The 17,041-nt window shown below is 43.5% G+C and overlaps 1 protein-coding gene across 3 annotated transcripts in view; it reads left to right on the top strand.

Annotated features, from left to right (window-relative positions):
- LOC139343998 (neuronal pentraxin-2-like) overlaps positions 1-14,617 on the top strand; it is a 56,465-nt gene extending 41,848 nt beyond the window's left edge. The window contains exons 2-6 of one of the 3 annotated variants that reach the window (XM_070981870.1): positions 2,790-3,479; positions 5,279-5,525; positions 7,935-8,179; positions 10,979-11,158; positions 11,735-14,617. In XM_070981870.1, the coding sequence (XP_070837971.1) occupies positions 3,030-3,479; positions 5,279-5,525; positions 7,935-8,179; positions 10,979-11,158; positions 11,735-11,962 (1,350 nt within the window). In that variant the 5' untranslated portion in view covers positions 2,790-3,029 and the 3' untranslated portion in view covers positions 11,963-14,617. Of the gene's footprint in view, positions 1-2,511; positions 3,480-5,278; positions 5,526-7,934; positions 8,180-10,978; positions 11,159-11,734 lie in introns of those variants that run through there. The other 2 variants (XM_070981869.1, XM_070981872.1) reach the window with 2 other exon arrangements.
- The last annotated feature ends 2,424 nt before the right edge of the window (positions 14,618-17,041 follow it).

Here is a 17,041-nt window from a genome sequence, read left to right as displayed (position 1 = left end):
GCAAGCAAGAAAACCTGTCTCTGAAATGTATTAATTTAGATGGGAAGCTCTACTTAGGATAAGAGCTCGATCCCTGCTGACTTAACCCTCACTGAAGGCGCTTAAAAAAGTAAACTTACTTCACCCCGGCGCTCACCAGTTGCAACATGAAAGGGAAATAACTTTATCCCATCAACTTTGAAGTGAAAGTTGTCATCTCTGCTCAGTCTTCAGTACTCCCACTTCACCTCTGCCAGCTCCTCGCTCACTGAGATGCGGATGGGGGTGGTGGTGGGGATCAGGGAGGAGATAAGGTTTCCATGGTGATTGTCTGTCCCTTATCCCAGGGGACCTGTCGTATTAGAAACTGTCATCCTTAGCGGCGACTTCACCGGCCGTTCCCTGTCAGGTCAGGCACTGTGTGCCCATTGTACGCTGAGTCTGCATTAATGCCAGCTGACATTTAGCTCTCAGGCCCAGCGAACGGATAGGAGATGACGGCTGTGATGGGCAGCATGGTAAATCAGCGCACCATGTTAAGAGAGCATCCCACACGAGCTATCACTTCCCTACTGCCTCAGATTTTAAGGGAAATAAAGATTAATGAGGCAGTTTTGGAAAAAGGCATCTCAGTGTTTGATAGCAGCTCGAACGGAGTCGACGTCTGACTTTGAAGTTTTTCATATTCTACAATTCTTAGGCGGTATCTGACAGACGCCTGCTCCCTTGTCTTAGTCTGACAAAACATGAAGGGCGCTCCAAACAAAACCTAATGTGAGACTCTTCAGTGTCTGTCATTGAGACAGAGGCTAATGACTTCATCTGCCAGTGTTTGTCTTCTACATATATAGAAACGATAACATCAAATCATGTTGCACATGCAACAGCGAGGCACTGCTGTGTACTTGGCTGCAGGAAGAATTCTCCCTCTTTTTTTTTTTTTTCTTAAAAATGTCATTCTCTTTCTTTGGGTTATTTTGAGGACAGATCCCAACCTGAAAAGGATTCGAGATCATAGTTTATTTTCGACGGGTTGACATGTTTCCACATGAAATAGGATATCAGGGTGAGATTTGTGTCAGGAGGAGCTGGATTTGAATATAAGAAAATGTTTGTCACAGAGTGAAGTTTTCGTATACTGTTCCTCCGTCTTTGTATGGATACTTTTGTCCCATTTGGACTGCACCTCACACTTTGAGAAACTGAACCGCAAACCACAAGACAGAACCACAATTCAGGCACGCCATTTGTTTATTCATTTTTTTTACTTGTTCATGTAAAACTGTTATCTAATGGTTATAGAATAACCTCCTACCAGCCAGATTAGCGCGAACACCAAGGATTATTCTTAGTACTGTTTGGCCCAGGTCACAAGTACTATGCTTGCCACAAACACACACAAATTGAGCCCCAATTAAAAAAGTACAAGAATTTCCATTAAACCTTTGCCATCAGCAATATGAAATAAAGTAATTACAGCGGCTCTGAGTCTTCACATCAGCAGCCTAATGTGCCCTATCAGCCTGACAGAAGGAAAATCTGTTACTGGCTGGGTCTATAAAAGCTGTCAAAAAAAAAAATAGGAAAAGAAAAAAAGAAATCCTTCCTTCAATGAGAGCAACCTGGGCCAAAGAGAGACCTCCAGAATGCCGAGCTCTCTTTGATGGTTGAATTAATATTTAAGAGAAAGACATTCTTTCATGCTTTATATTCTTTATCAGCATGAAAACGTAGCAAACTAGAGCTAACCTGTGACTTCTTTCAACATGACCTTGCAGCACTCAGCATAAACCATCATATTTTCCCAGCAAGACATGGGTTTCATATGTCTGAATTGTGTCTTTAACTTTGAATACATTTGTTCAGCAACATGCCTCCGAGTCATATTCTATCAAAGGAAAGACACAAACGCTGTCGTTTCAGGAGTCAAGTGGAAAGTTTCGCCAATGCCACAGAGCATGCTGTGGAGAAAATCAAAGTCATTTTCTCATCCAGACATCAGTGTGCGTAAATGAGAGAAGGCAATGGGGATCTGGTTTTCATTCAAGTCACACCATCAAACCTCCCATTTCAACTGTGGATTTGAATTGGATTTACTAATCCTTATGGTTTGACCTTAGGCCATGCGTGCCCTGTTGGAAGAAAGAGAAAAGGCATCTTAGTTCAAACAAATTCACACTCTGTGGGGCATAAAGAGTGCAGCATTTTCCCACTGTGGGATCCAGAAAGCTGTTAAGTGATCAGTCATTACTCAGAGTGTCAAACTGTTAAATCATAAATAGTTTGGCGCTTGTATTCATGAGGGCATCATTCGCAGTAGCTAAACAAAGGTTACAGAGTCTGTAACAGGCGACCACCTTACATTTAAACTGGAGCACTAACTCTTAATGTGCTTTTGCTTGACATCTTTAAGCATCAGCGCATTTGAACACGGAAAGTCAATAAGACGCACCCATAGCATGACTTGGATCTACTGAGACTCACTGATGACGTGGGCTGAAGCTGTATAACCGGAGCGCACAGATGATGAGCGGAAGCGCCAGTGCGCACCTCCCCATAATAATCTGGCTGAGCAGCGTCGCTGTCTTTTCAGCACCACTCACTGACAATCCAACCTAACCGGAGAGGCAAGACAGACGAACCTGACTTCTCTGCACCCTTCTGTGGATTTTTTTTAATATTTAAGTCACGATAACACATCAGGACAACTTTTTTTGTCCCCAGTAAAGGAGCTATCAAATTCTGATTTTAATCTACCGAGTTACCACCCGCTGAAAGTAAGAATTTAGATTTATTGGTGTATTTTCAAGCAGGACCGACCATGTGGTTGGTGGATGTATGATTTATTATTTTTCACTGCGGATTCTGGGTTGCTTTTTTCCATGGTTACACTATAAGTTTGATCTTTTTTTTGTTACAGTATGGAAGTCGAGAAAATGTCCGCACTTGAATTATTGAGTTGTTGGTGAAATAAGTTTATTTGATTATTTTACGGGAGACTTCAGTCGTTCAAGTAGTAATATAATACGTGGATTTTGTGTCTAGTCGGGATGCTGATCTTCGTAGTTGGACTTTTGTACCTGGTCAGTGGACGCGCGGTGCGAAGCCAGGATGCTACAGGTAGCCGCTTCGTTTGTAACGCCATTCCCCCGGGCGCAGAGCCGGGCTGCGGGTACGGTCCAACGGGAAACCGTGTCCAGAGCAGCAGCCCCGTGGAGGACGAGCTGCGGAACACGATCATCCAGCTCCGGGAGACAATCCTGCAGCAGAAGGAGACCATCGTGAGCCAGCAAGGGACCATCAAGGAGCTCAACTCCAAGCTGGCGCGCTGCGAGGCGGCAGCGGACGAGTCGTCGCAGGGCAAGCCCCGGGGTCAGGGCTCCAGACGGAAGGAGTACAGCAAGAACACCATGGGAGACCTGCCCCGGGACCCCAGCGAGACCATAGACCAACTGGGCAAGACCATGCAGAGTCTCAAGGGTCGGCTGGAGAACTTGGAGGTAAGGTGGCACAAACATGCAGCTGCTGCGTAAACGTGCCAGAAATTCACTTTTCTTAAATTCTACCCCAAAACCAACATTATTAATTACTTATATATTATATATATATTATATATTAACGTCATCAGAGCCACATGCGCCTTAGCCATGCTTTTCAGCGTTTTGCCAGTAATACTATGGAGCATAGCACACACGTCTAATGCTCTGCGCTGGGGACCTCCCAGTAGAATCGCGAGATCAAAGGGTCACGTAATAGGCATGTCACATCAATACGTTTTTAATCATTAAAGGATAACTGTGATGGTGAAACCCGTAGCAGAGCAGGCATCAATAAGATATGAGCAACAAAAACTCTTGTCAAAGGTGTAACCATGCATGTGGTGCAGGGATATGAAATGCATCCTTGAATAATTGATGAGCACACGCGTGTGTTCCACATAATGCTTTATTTGCAGTCATGTGACTAATTGTTCATAGCAGATGATGAGATTAATTCCAGAAGATTGCACCTGCACCAGAGCAGTGAAATTTTATGAATCGAAGCATTTGCTGGTTCAGTCGTTGATTTTCCTGTTGACCTGAGAGCTTTTGCATCTGGACCAGCCTTTTGTTCAGTCCCAGCAGACCTCACTTTTGGCTCAGAGATCACTACTCATATTGAGGTCAGCTATGGTGGAGTGCTTTACATACTATACGGCAGAAAGCTGGTATGAGCCGTGGCTTTACCTCTTATGTCATATCATATCATCAGAGTACGTTTTTCACCACATGACAACCCCGATGCCACAAACAATCACATTGCCGTGTATTTTGATTCAAGGTTATTTCTATATACAGTATGCTGCATTGCCGATCCATCCATCTCTCTGTTCCCCTCCCCCCTCACCCTCTCTCCTTGATTGCTTTAATACCCTGATCAAATCAAGGATATACTGCTGCTGTGAGGATTCATATTATATTGCATTTTAATCACATATCTATTGATCTGCATCTGCTTAACATAATGATTATTGAAAGACTGGTCTTGCTGATACCATATGACTCCCTGGAGCAGGACTTCTCCCACTAATCAAAGCCCTCTGCATATCTCAACAGTTGCATTCAGGACCTTGCAATTGCTTGCTTCAGCCTTTGGTGCAAGATTAGGGAATCTCTCATTTGAGCTATTTATGTGGGTCCAATTTGTCAGAAAAAGATTCATCAAACTCTGTGAATGTGCTACAAAGTGGCCAAGTCCCAGGCAGCAGGGCAACATTCACACAGAAATGAACATCTGAGGGCTGCACAGTGAAAGCACCACCTAGAAGCGTGGGCCTGGGCGGTTGTCCCCCTTTTTCAAAAACCATCTGCCATCAAGCCTGATGTGACCTCTGGGTGACGTCACGCGTGGCGCCTACCTTTAATACCCGGCCTAGCCATGGGTGTTTGGCAGGTCACCAAAGTCCACCACAGGGACACACTGTCTTCATTTTGATAATGCTGTATCAAAAACAATGGTGCTAAAAGGATATCAGACCTGAAAGGTAGATAATATCAGTCATCCACTGCAAATCTAGGTCTTTATGGAGACTGAATGCTTGTTTGAGCACACAGGATTAACTGGATTAAATGTCTGTGTCATTGTTCGTATGTGTCACCCCTCTATCTATCTATCTATCTATCTATCTATCTATCTATCTATCTATCTATCTATCTATCTATCTATCTATCTATCTATCTATCTATCTATCTATCTATCTATCTATCTATCTATTGTCCTTTCTGCTGTTCCATGCAATCTTTCCCACTCTGCCTCCCAGCAGCAAAGTTTGCGTCTTCCCAGCACAAATGTGTCAGCTGGAGGTGTCTCAGCACTGACTCCCCTGCCACCGGAGCTGCGGGAGCTGCTGCGGCAGCGCCTGGGTGCACTGGAGACCCAGCTCCTCCGGAAGGTGGCCGAGTTGGAGGAGGAGAAGAGCCAGCTCTACAATGAAACAGCGGCCCACCGCCAACGCACAGAGAGCACTCTCAATTCCCTCCTGGAGAGGATCACCGAGCTTGAGAAAAGTAAGTGATACAATGGGTGCTGTGAAATGTTGGCCATGTTTAATGCCAGACATTTTTTTGGAGGGGGGGTTCTATTGTCTGGCAGATTTTACACTAATTAGTCAATCCCTATGCAAATTTTTGATGATGCAAGGAAAAAAACCTCACAACATAGTCTTTTCTTTCTCTCAGAGCTATTCTCGAAGCAGCTCCTGGTCTTGGAAATAAGGCTTGGAAAGCAACACTGAATGCTTAATTAGTTTAAGAAATATTGGAGAGATGTCCACACTCCAGGGCATCACTTTGATGGTAGACGTCAAAATAACACAAAATATCTCTACCCAAAGGAAAATTATTTTAGCGCATCATCTCACCACTCTCTGGACATTTCCTGTCGGCCCATGTCCCCTGAGGCTCAGTTGATTCAATCAGTGGCTGTGTAAGGATACAAGGTTTAACCAAAGTTAATTGCGCAGATTTAAAGCAGTTGGGCACAACAGGCACACCTACCTCTACAATATAATGAGTCAATACCATAGCCCCACAATAAATGCTACCTTTGTGAGCCTCATTAAGTTCAATTTACGTCAAGGCTGTGTCAGAGAGGTGTTGATTTAATCCTACAGTGACTATTGAGGCTGGAGTCTTTGGCGTTGTCTTGTCTGATGGAAATGGGAGCCTTTCTCCATCCACGATAGCCCCACAATTAATTTGTAACATGTTCTTGTTGTCTCCCTGATCTGGCCTTACAATGAAAAATACTGGAGTAGAGTCCAGGGCCCCCTGATCCTTAGAAGTTTGAGCCTGAGCTTGTACAGAGTACTATGAGGAGCTCCAAAGTAGCTGCAGAGGACATTTTTATGTCCTATTCCTTCTTTCTCTTCTTTTGTGTTGAGTTGTGGGTCAGAGTGGTTTTGCTGGTTCCACATGTGCAAACCCTGCTGCCAGCGTGAGCCCACATTGTGAGCCTTTCATTCAGTGTTAGAGCTGCACAATACAGCCAGAAAAAATGGTAGTTTGAACAGTAGCTAAGCCTCAGATACTCTGCTCGACAAAGATAAAACAGTGGTTCAATCCCATTAAAATATGCAACACATTTCCTTCATACAAATCCTTTGCAAAGACGTGTGTGTGTGTATGCGTGCGTGTGATTTTCACTTTCTCCTGTTTTATTTTCATTTTGTCTTTAAATTTTCAGCAACCCTCTCTCTTTTCTTGTCTTCATCATGCATGATCTAGCACCCGTATTTACTCCATTTTTGGTTCATTTCTTTATTCAGAGTCTTTAAAATATTAAAACTGTTGTTATCCTTCTTTAACTGACCAACAGCCACATAATTTATAAGCTGTGATGCATTTTGCATGTGACCTAACGCACACAACAGGGAAGCCTGAAAATAATGCCCATCAGTCTGTTGGTCTGTCCACTACTTTGGTCCAGACTGAAATATCTCAACGACAATGGAATGATGAACATGGCGAACATTATACCTGCTAAACATCAACATGCTGGCATGTTAGCATGCAGATGTTAGCAATTCGCTCTGTCGTGCCTGAGCACAACCTCACAGAGCTGCTCGCATGGCTGTAGACTCTTTGCTTCCTTGTATCGTGGGACTTAAAAAGGCACATTGGTTTGTTTTCCTTCAGATGACAGACTGGTTGTCAGAATGATTTACATCTACTAGCCCACAGCTAAAAATCACCAGTTTTCTCACTGATGTGACGTAAGAAGCAGCTGGCCAACCATGACCGTCATTCATTCATTCATTCATTCATTTTCTATACCGCCTATCCCTTTCGGGGTTGCCGGGGGGCTGGAGCCTATCCCAGCTGTCAACAGGCGAGAGGCGGGGTACACCCTGTACTGGTCGCCAGCCCATCGCAGGGCAACATATATACACAAACAACCATTCACACTCACACCTAGGGGCAATTTAGAGTCACCAATCAACCTAATGAGCATGTTTTTGGTCTGTGGGAGGAAGCCGGAGTACCCGGAGAGAACCCACGCATGCACGGGAAGAACATGCAAACTTCACACAGAAAGGCCCTTCTGACCCAGGGATCAAACCAGCAACCTTCTTGCTGTGAGGCACACGCACTACCTGCTGCGCCACCGTGCAGCCTCCATGACCACCACTCATCCATTATTACTTTGTTGTATGTTTACTTTGCTAGCAGCCAGCATGCTTCTTCTTCCTCTTCTTCAACAACTGATCCTTACCTTCAGCCTCGTCTTCCTCTTCCTCATCTCAGATGGAATTGTCCCTCCATTTGCTTATTTGTGTCACCATCCTCAGGCATCTCCTGCAAAAGTCTTCAGCATCATCATCAGAAGACCACACAGGAGACTTTCCCGATTGGATCAAATTATAACACATTAAAACCTGAAACATATAACCATATACGCTCATTATCCATCAACAGGTAATAATGCCTTCAAGTCGCCTGAGGATTTCAAGGTGTCCCTCCCTCTTCGTACCAACTACCTGTACGGACGCATCAAGAAAAGCCTCCCAGAAATGTACGCCTTCACTGTGTGCATGTGGCTTAAGTCCAGCGCCAGTCCCGGAATAGGAACCCCGTTCTCTTATGGCGTGCCAGGCCAGGCCAACGAGATAGTCCTCATTGAATGGGGGAACAACCCGATCGAGCTGCTCGTTAATGATAAGGTAGGTCCATAATGAGAAGCAAGTGCCTCTGTGTCTTTAATTATTTGTTATTAGAGAGAAGAGCAACTCTGATGCTCTCACTCTTACCCTGATTATTTTCTTACATGGGAAGATGAACTTGAGTCAGATGTCATGTATTATTTGCCGCCTGGCAACACTGCCGGCTGTAATGTTGGCAGTAAGCGTAGCTCTGTGATGATGCTCGTTAAATGTAAAGAATGCATGAATATGTTCACATTGTTGTGCGCTGTGGTGTGAGGCAAGCACATAGTGACTGTATGCACATGTAAGCACAATAATGGTAGAGGAGATTCACTGACCAAGGGCTCTGAATATTTAATTTTGCACCTTATAAACATTTAATATCATTGACCCACATTCCACACACCCAAGAATAACAGTAATTCATTAGAGAACTTACGCTGCCATGTGTGCTCATTTGAAGGCCTGGTCTTCTTTGCTTTCTGTGGGCACTCACATACAGTGAGATTTCAGTCAACTGAGAGGATTTTAATTAACACAGCAGCAAGCAAAGTGGCAGAAACATACACGAACACTTCAAGTCATTCAGTCTCCAAAGAAAAACAATTGTAATTTTCTGTTTCAAGATGGCATGACTGCTTCTGCGGCAGTATAATGTTGGATTTTGGTAAAATGTTGCTGCACTGGAGAGGATTTTTTTCCCCCACTGTCTTGTTTACATTGGGGCGTTATTGGCACAGGCAGGTCTCCTCACAGCTTTCCCTTCACCATGCATTATACATGTGTTCAAGTCAGACAGATGAGAGAAAGATGGTGGGAGAAAGGGATGAGAGTATGAATGAGGAAAAAAAGAGGGAAAGGGGTAGGAAATAGAAAAGCTGCAGAGCGTTGGAGGTGACTGAGTGCTGAGAGGAGGGGAAAGAGTGAAAGATCAGAGGGTGCCAGGAAAAGGAAGTCATAACGCACTAGGAACAGAGAGGGAAAGCAACCAAGACACAGAGAGCGAGCTGGAGGAGAGAGAAAGAGGCAAGACTTGTGAATACGATTAGCGTATGTGCAGCAGCACATCCATGTGTTGAACTTGTTTACAGTGATAACAGGGTCCAGTGGGGCACATTGTTTATGCTGATGATTTAGCTGCATAAGGAGAGAGAAGCAGAAAGCTGCCTTGACAGTATTAAAAAGTGCAGCGTTGTCTGTATTTTGTATTTGTGGGTGGCTCTGCAGAGACGGGATCTTTATTGTTACACACTAACATCTTCATCAGGTTAGTCAGTGTTTTTGTTCAGGGAAATCACAGATATCTCTGGATTTTTTCCTCCAACATTCAAATCACGCAAAACAGTTTTACGGCATTGAACAAAAAAAATTCCAAGTGTGGCTGCCAGGAGTTTAATCTGTAGTCGTCTTGTACAACATTAAAACTAAGTTCTATTGGCAAGTGTGCATGGGTAATCTGATAAATCTGACTTTATCTGGGAGACCGTTTTCCAAATTTTTGAAAAACTTAAATTCTCTGCAGATTAATCTGGATTATTCCAGAATTTTCCCAGTGCCGTTCAAAATTCAGATGTTTTTCTTTGGCATCATGCACGTGAGCTCATTTTGTTTTATCAGACTTGGCTGGAAAACAGATACTTTGCTTACATCTTATCTTCTTCTATGACCTTTTAAAACCATTTTATACTTATTTGCAGAACCTTATCGGCATCCTTTTGAAGCTGAAGAACAAAATGTCCTTTGGAACATAAGTTAAATAATCATTGGCCTTTGTCACAGTAGACATGTTGACATTTTACAGCAGGAGAAGCAAAGATGAACTACTAACACCTGCATTAATTGTAGGCACCAGTTCCATGGCCCTGGCATTACACATGTTGATTCAGTGAAACACAAAATGAAGTTAAAGCTATGCTTTTTCCTGCTTAGAAAGTCTGATGTGAAAAAGGCCTATAGGAAAATAATAATTCTACTATAATAATTATAGAAAATAATTGTAACACTTTATGTTTTGAGACTGAGCTCATTTGTAGTCATTTAAATGAAGATGAGTGAGTCATTTATTCATAGAAGTGTATGCCCTGTGGATATGGTGTTTTAATATTAAGCTCTTTGTGTACAAATCATTATGGCTGTCATACATTAAGCGCTATTTGAAAAGAATTTATTTTTCATTTTGAGATCCCAAACAGTGAGCGAGGCTCAGACTACTCCCACTCAGAGAGACTTTATAATAATGCTGCCAGTGTTCCAGTGTTCCCAGTGGCATTTCAGACGCCACCTGGCGTTCTTAACCAGGTCAATTGCCTCTGTAATTGCGAGTGACTTGAATTTTACATTCAGTTTCTCTTCCCATCTTTTAAGCTTTATATGCATCTGCATAAGAAAAAGGCTAATGAGTTACACGCTCACAATCTCATGTGTTGCACTGTAGCCTCAGAGGACTATGATGTCATGGGTTGGTAAAATAACCAGTTGTTTTTCTTTGATCTGTGAACAAAGCGCAAAAGCATAAGAGGACGTTGTTTTGCTGTTAGCTACCCGACTGCTTTGAAGGATGTTCTATCCCTTGATGTCACCTGGGTAATCTAAATTTTATATGTCGCGTTGGCTCATCTGGAGAATGCTCTGCAGAGGGCTGTCTCTTTGAAGCCCTAACCCTTCTAATTGCTGTCCTTGTTTCTAACGTGCCGCAATTAAACTCAAACCTCACTTGACTTATCTTGCCCCATTATACCCCCCCAATCCCTTCCCTGCTCCTTGCTCTTTCCTCACTGCCCTCATGTCACTCACTCTTTGCCCTGAACTCCTGACCAGGTGGCCCAGCTCCCTCTGTCAGTGAGTGACGGCCGCTGGCACCACATCTGCATCACGTGGACGACCAGAGACGGTTTCTGGGAGGCTTACCAGGATGGTGAACGCCTGGGCACCGGGGACAACCTGGCCCCGTGGCACCCAATTAAACCTGGAGGGGTGATCATCCTGGGCCAGGAGCAGGTGAGCGCAACAGAGAAGCTTAGCCGGTAGAGAACAGGTGTGTGTGCATGCATGAGTGTGTGTGTTTGTCCTCCCGGTGTGTATTCTCCCCTGAGCTCAGCGCCGGAGGCACAAAGCAGGGAGCGGGGGGAGAGGAGGCAGAGAGGCTCTTCTCACGCTATTGTGGTCGTTTCAGTCTTACCTCATTCATCTACCTCTCAACTGCACCTCTGTGCCCTTGGGAGTCTCCTTAGCTGGTTATTCTAGCGGTTAGCTCCATGACAGCATCATGCATATACATAAGAAATGGACAGTGACGTACGAATAATGTCCTTAGAGAGCCATTAACTCATGCTGCATTAGTTTGGAGCCTAAGAAGGGCTGCGTGGTTCTATGTTTCAGTCATTCACACAAGGTGAGATTGCTCCCAGTTGCACAATATTGGAGACTGCTCATCACTTAGATATTTAAAGTGGCAGTACACTCATTTGCCAGTTTGATGAATATCAAGCAGAATTGATTCATTTTAATTAAGGTCTGTTTACATTTCCTACATAAGCTAACTCATAAACTTTGCTTTTCTGTTTCTCTATGAAGGACATAGTCGGTGGGCGTTTCGATGCCACCCAGGCCTTTGTGGGCGAGCTGAGCCAGTTCAACATGTGGGACCGAGTACTGCGGCCTGTGGACATCATGGGTCTGGCCAACTGCTCAGCTTACATGCCGGGCAACGTGGTTCCTTGGATTGATGCAAATGTGGAAGTGTTTGGCGGTGCAAGTAAAGCTGCTCTGGAGATCTGTGAAGATCGTGCTTTTGATTCCTAAAGGATCTGACGCAAGGAAGCCCAGTATCGCCACGGGGATCGAGAAGCTGAGTATTCTGACTGTTTGTTGCTTCAGTCAAATCCCACAGTAAAGGGTATAGTGCAACATCTTTACATATTTATATGTTCCGACTGCTCAAAGACTCAATGTTTAATGGACTCAGATTCACATGTTGATGTGTTCATTCAATTTGAACCCTGAGGACATTACAGGAGACTTCAAATTAGTGTGCTCATCTGAAGAAGATATGCTATTGCATCAGTCTACTGTAATGATATGACCTACTGTCAGTCTGTGTTTTCTCTCCAGCAGATCAGCTTTCATTTGACACCTCTTTGAAAACAGCTCTTTTTGGTTGCAATCCTTAGACTGACAATGCTGCACTGTATTCGTAGTGAATGTGAGCTCAAACAGGCTTTGATGTGTGGTGGAACACTATTCCTGACTTACATGCTAGAATACGAGATTCTGTGAGCCTCCTCGCTGTTTAAAGAGCAATGAGACGGCGAACCAGAAGTGCAGTGAAATGAGGTGGATGCTCATGAGTTCAAAGTGGACGAGAACGACCCTCGCTGTTGATTATTTTTGAGACAACACGGCGGAACGTCCAGATATTATGCATGAGCCCGAGCGGTGAGTGGATGTCAGTTCAGAAGTGACAGTGCATGCTTCCTGTCAATACACAGAGTGCGTGTGGTGCGTCCAAACAAGCCAATGTGGCGTGCTGACAACATTACATAAGAGAGTGTGTGTGTACGTGTGTGTTTATGCGTGTATGGCTTGTCTTGCGTGTTAAGAGATTATGAGGCAGGGAGGACATTTTCATTCTTGTAAATCTATGCTTAATACCTCTCTGCCCCTTGAGCAGCTGCCATATCCCAAACAGCTTTATGGATGGGCTGGCTCTGCTCAGGTTAATAGCAGTGTCGGACAGATGCCCGGCACTGGCGCATCGACAGAGCAGTGGATGCCCGCCGATTGCCCGGTGGGGGCAGGGACTGGGCCATGACCTTCAAGGACAATCCTTAATTCCTCATCTGGGTAGTAATTATGTGTGTTTATGAATGAGTGTAGCGGTGAGCAGAGAGGGATGTCAAACGAGTGCAGCACTCTGTGGGCATTATGAATGTCACTAACAGATTGAACAAGAATAGTTTTGATCCATGGATATATATTTTTAAAAATGTGGGGAATCAGTGGATTTTGGCAATGCTTAATGAATACATTCGATGCGTTTTGCAGCTTAATTTGTGTTAGACCTTAATGTTGTGGTGGATATTTGTTTCGGTGCTGTTTGCTCTTCATAAACAGCGAAATACCGATATCAAGCCTGGTGCTGGAGCCTCTTAAGGAAACAATGTAAAAGAGGCATCAAAGACAAAAGTTTCTTTCTTTCCTCTATGTGGAATTTTCTTACTGAGTAGACACTAGTTCAAAAGCCATTAAGAAGCTTCTATCCACATTAGGAAACAATGCAGTTGAAAAGAGAGCAGAGGAGACGCAGTCGGTTACCGGACAGCGCAGAATGTTATAAAAGTGAGGGTGCACACTCAATGTTATAAGGACTTGTTGGATACGCTGCCAACATGTTGTGATTGTTCCTCTTTTGAGTGTCTTTCTGAACAATGTTTTAATGTAAAATCAAGAGACGTCTTTCCTGTATTAAGTGTGTTTTTCTTGCTTTTTCTGCTCATGATTTTTGTCCATTAGCAGCACATTATGTAAAAAAAAAAGCTTTGTTTATATGGTGAATGGCCTTTTGTGAGAACCATATGTGCTTTCGCTTGTGGACAATTCAATTCTAGCAGCAAAGACAATGAGAGAAAGAAAAAATGTGTTTGCTGTCATTCTTTTAAAGTCACCTTCCGCGTGCAGTGCCCATTTAAGTTTCTGCCATGTGGCTGAATGTCCTTTTGCACCCAATAAAAGACAGAACAAGTTCCAGAGGTGTGGCAATTAAAGCGGCAACTCAATAATGTGACAGAATAGCTAAGCAGCTGTTTGAGCAGTTGAAGCGTGTTTGATTAAGATATCATTGCACTGCATTAGTAATGAAGTCAGTGTAACCTTGAAAAGGTCATGCACCACTCTTCACTGATGTTTCTTAATAAGGAAACCATACTTTAATCTGATGAGCTCACAGTTTTGAGATTTCTGGTCACACTAATAACATAGAAGTAGATGTTTGTCCTGTTGGTACAGTATAGCCATATCATTTGTAGGACTAGCCATAATACACATGGAAGGATATGTCCTCTCATTTGGGCAATGTAATGTTGTCCACAGTGGAGAAATCCTCTGGACTGGCAGACGTCCAGGTGGAAATGAAAAAATCTGCCCATGCGGATTATGGGAGCTGCTACAATGTAGGACACTGGGAGCCTTCTTCATTCTCCTTTACGCTTTCTGTTGATGCTACTGCCAGTGTGTTGGTGGTGACGCACCGGGGGGCTCCTGCTTTTTAATAGAACAACAATCTGAGGCCTCTGATAGACAAGCAACATTGTGAAATATGTAAATATGTGTGTGTGATGTTTTCTAGCACACTGTGTACTCCTAATTTTCATCGCATTGCTACTGTAACATTCACTGCACATCCCGGTGTTCTCAAATGTTAAGCACAAATGAATTATTAAAGAAAAGATTTCACCTCGCGTTGAATAAATGATAAATTCGTTAGTTTGTGTAAAAGGCATTGTAGATTCTTTTCAGAAGAACAAAAGACGACGGCAGATAGAGTGATGATATGTGGTTCCTCATCAAATCTTTTCTACGCTCACGTGCAAGAAAGAACGATGAAATTACACATCTGAAGACTTCCTCATCTTCATCTTTGCCACGGCTGGACAGCTCTTACAGATGTTACCTCCACGATAACTGCTGCTGGTGGCAAGGAACTAAAGGAAAGGCGCGTGTTGGAATCCCAGCCTCCTTCAAATTATTAATGCAGAGGAGGATGAGGAGGAGGAGGGTGTGTGTCTGCTTGTGACAGCTGACAAAAGTTTTGTACGGAGGCTTATGACAAACTGATTGCTGCTGTCATATCTCCTGCCTTAATTGCTGCCATTCTCCCTCAGGTTTGTTGAGTATTGTGTATAAGACAAATTATCTTTCAGAAGGTGTTGCATGGAACTAATGAAACCTAACTGAGAAGGGAATTAGACTGAAAAGCATCATCTTTGAGCGTTACAGATATCATCTGTCTCTCTGACAGCAGCATGATTCAACAGGATAAACAATGAGTGCGTTTGTGTGTCAGTGTACGTGGGTGTGTGACAGAGAGCAACACTTTGCTGGTGTATTGGGTCTGAGGAGTAGATTTGTTGCGGTTATTGAGTTTTTCTCCCGCTGCAGTGGTGTTTGAGATTTCCAGCCAGTGAAATCCTGGAGGGTTCAGGAAGACATGATCTCAGCAGCTGCTGCAGATGCAATGATAACAGCATCATTAAAAACAAATTACCAATTCAGTGGTGTTTGTCTGTTTATCCATTACATGTGGATAGAGTGACAGTGAATGATTATATGGCTCATTTTTATTAAAGCTTTTCTTCACATGCACACGCTCCTCTCTCGGTGCTCTGGATCATGTGACTTTTCCAACATCTCCCAAGGTTCTGGCAAAGTGTGTGAAAAGCCCATAATTAAAATCAAATCACACTGAGTGCATTTGATTGCCAGTGGATAGGTGCATGGATCTGCAAGGGGCCGGAGGAGTTGAGCATGGGGGAAGGAGGTAGAAGGAGAGTGCCATTCTGCTCCTAGCGCCCTCGCTCGCACATGGAGTCCCCATGGAGCCCCAGAGACGGAGCTCTGTAAAGACTGAGAGAAAAACAAGTTTCAGAATTGAGTCTAGAGAAGTCCTTTGGCTTAGTAATTAAAGCCTGATGGAAGACAAGCCCGTGCAGAAGGCGAGGCTCTCCGAGGCATTTGAAAACTGCTGTTTTCTTGGATGTCACAGACTGTTACTGAGACCCACAAACCCCCGTCAGCCTGAATCTCTGCCTTTATGAAATTATGCATCAAAAATGTTACATTCTGTTCCCCTCTCCGGTTCTGTCTGGCAGCCATTTTTAAAGTTGAAACAGAAAAAGTCTCAATTTTCATCACAATATGTTCTCTAGAATTTCATGGTTTGTTATTGTTAATTGATTACTATTGGTACAGTATCATTTGCTCATTTTAAGGGAATGAGCTTGACCTTTTCCCACCGTTTTACTTATTTACGCTTAGCAGGCCGGGTAGAGGAGCTTAAGTGTTGTTTTGGAGGAATGAGAATAAAAAGAGTGGAGACAGAGGTGACATGAGGGAGGGACAAACAAATTAATCAGCACAGAAGAGGAAACAGCTGCTGTGTGACAGTTTGCAATGCCACCTCCCTGAAGATCAAAGAGCTTGTGGATGGTATCTGAAGATATTCATTCATCTTTATTCTGTCAAGCAATCCACAGTATTTTCAAGCATAGTAGAAAATTGTAAATCTGACACTTATTCATGCTCAGATTACAAAGCCCCATAGATTCACTGCCACGCTTTCTTCTTTCTGAAGAAGAAGATATAATGTGTTCCTACAGAGACCATTTACATTTCTAACAATATCTAGGATTTCTACAGAGGAAACTGTAATAATGAACCTGGAAGGTAGGCTGTAATACAGAATTTTCTGCCTGCAAAGGTGAGAGCTTAAATCTCGCCCACAATCTCTTTAAATCATGCTTTCCAGCACCTGTGTGGACTGCAAATTTAACACAGCCCTCTGCTGTGTCTCTTGCAACAAGCAGTAAGGCTCTGCAGCCCCAAATCTCTCATTGTGCATCACTGCTCTATTATTTTCTCCAAAACATCTGTGTTCCACTGCATCAAATAAAGACGTCGACTGTAAAATGCCCCTTGTCTGTCTCTCTTTTTTTGCCTGTCAGAAACTTAAAAGGGCAAATGAGCCTGTTTTGAGCTCATTAAAGATCCTTGAATATTGTGTTCTGGAAAAGAGGGAGCTGTACATGGTGTCTTCTGGATTTTCCTGTGTAGACTTGTCTGTCTGTGAGGAAAATGCACTTACTGTGTTAAGTTTGTTGCGTTTCC

This window comes from Chaetodon trifascialis, chromosome 15 (genome assembly GCF_039877785.1).
Source record: "Chaetodon trifascialis isolate fChaTrf1 chromosome 15, fChaTrf1.hap1, whole genome shotgun sequence".
In the NCBI taxonomy this organism is placed as follows: Eukaryota; Metazoa; Chordata; class Actinopteri; order Chaetodontiformes; family Chaetodontidae; genus Chaetodon; species Chaetodon trifascialis.
This window is presented reverse-complemented; position numbering and strand designations above follow the sequence as displayed.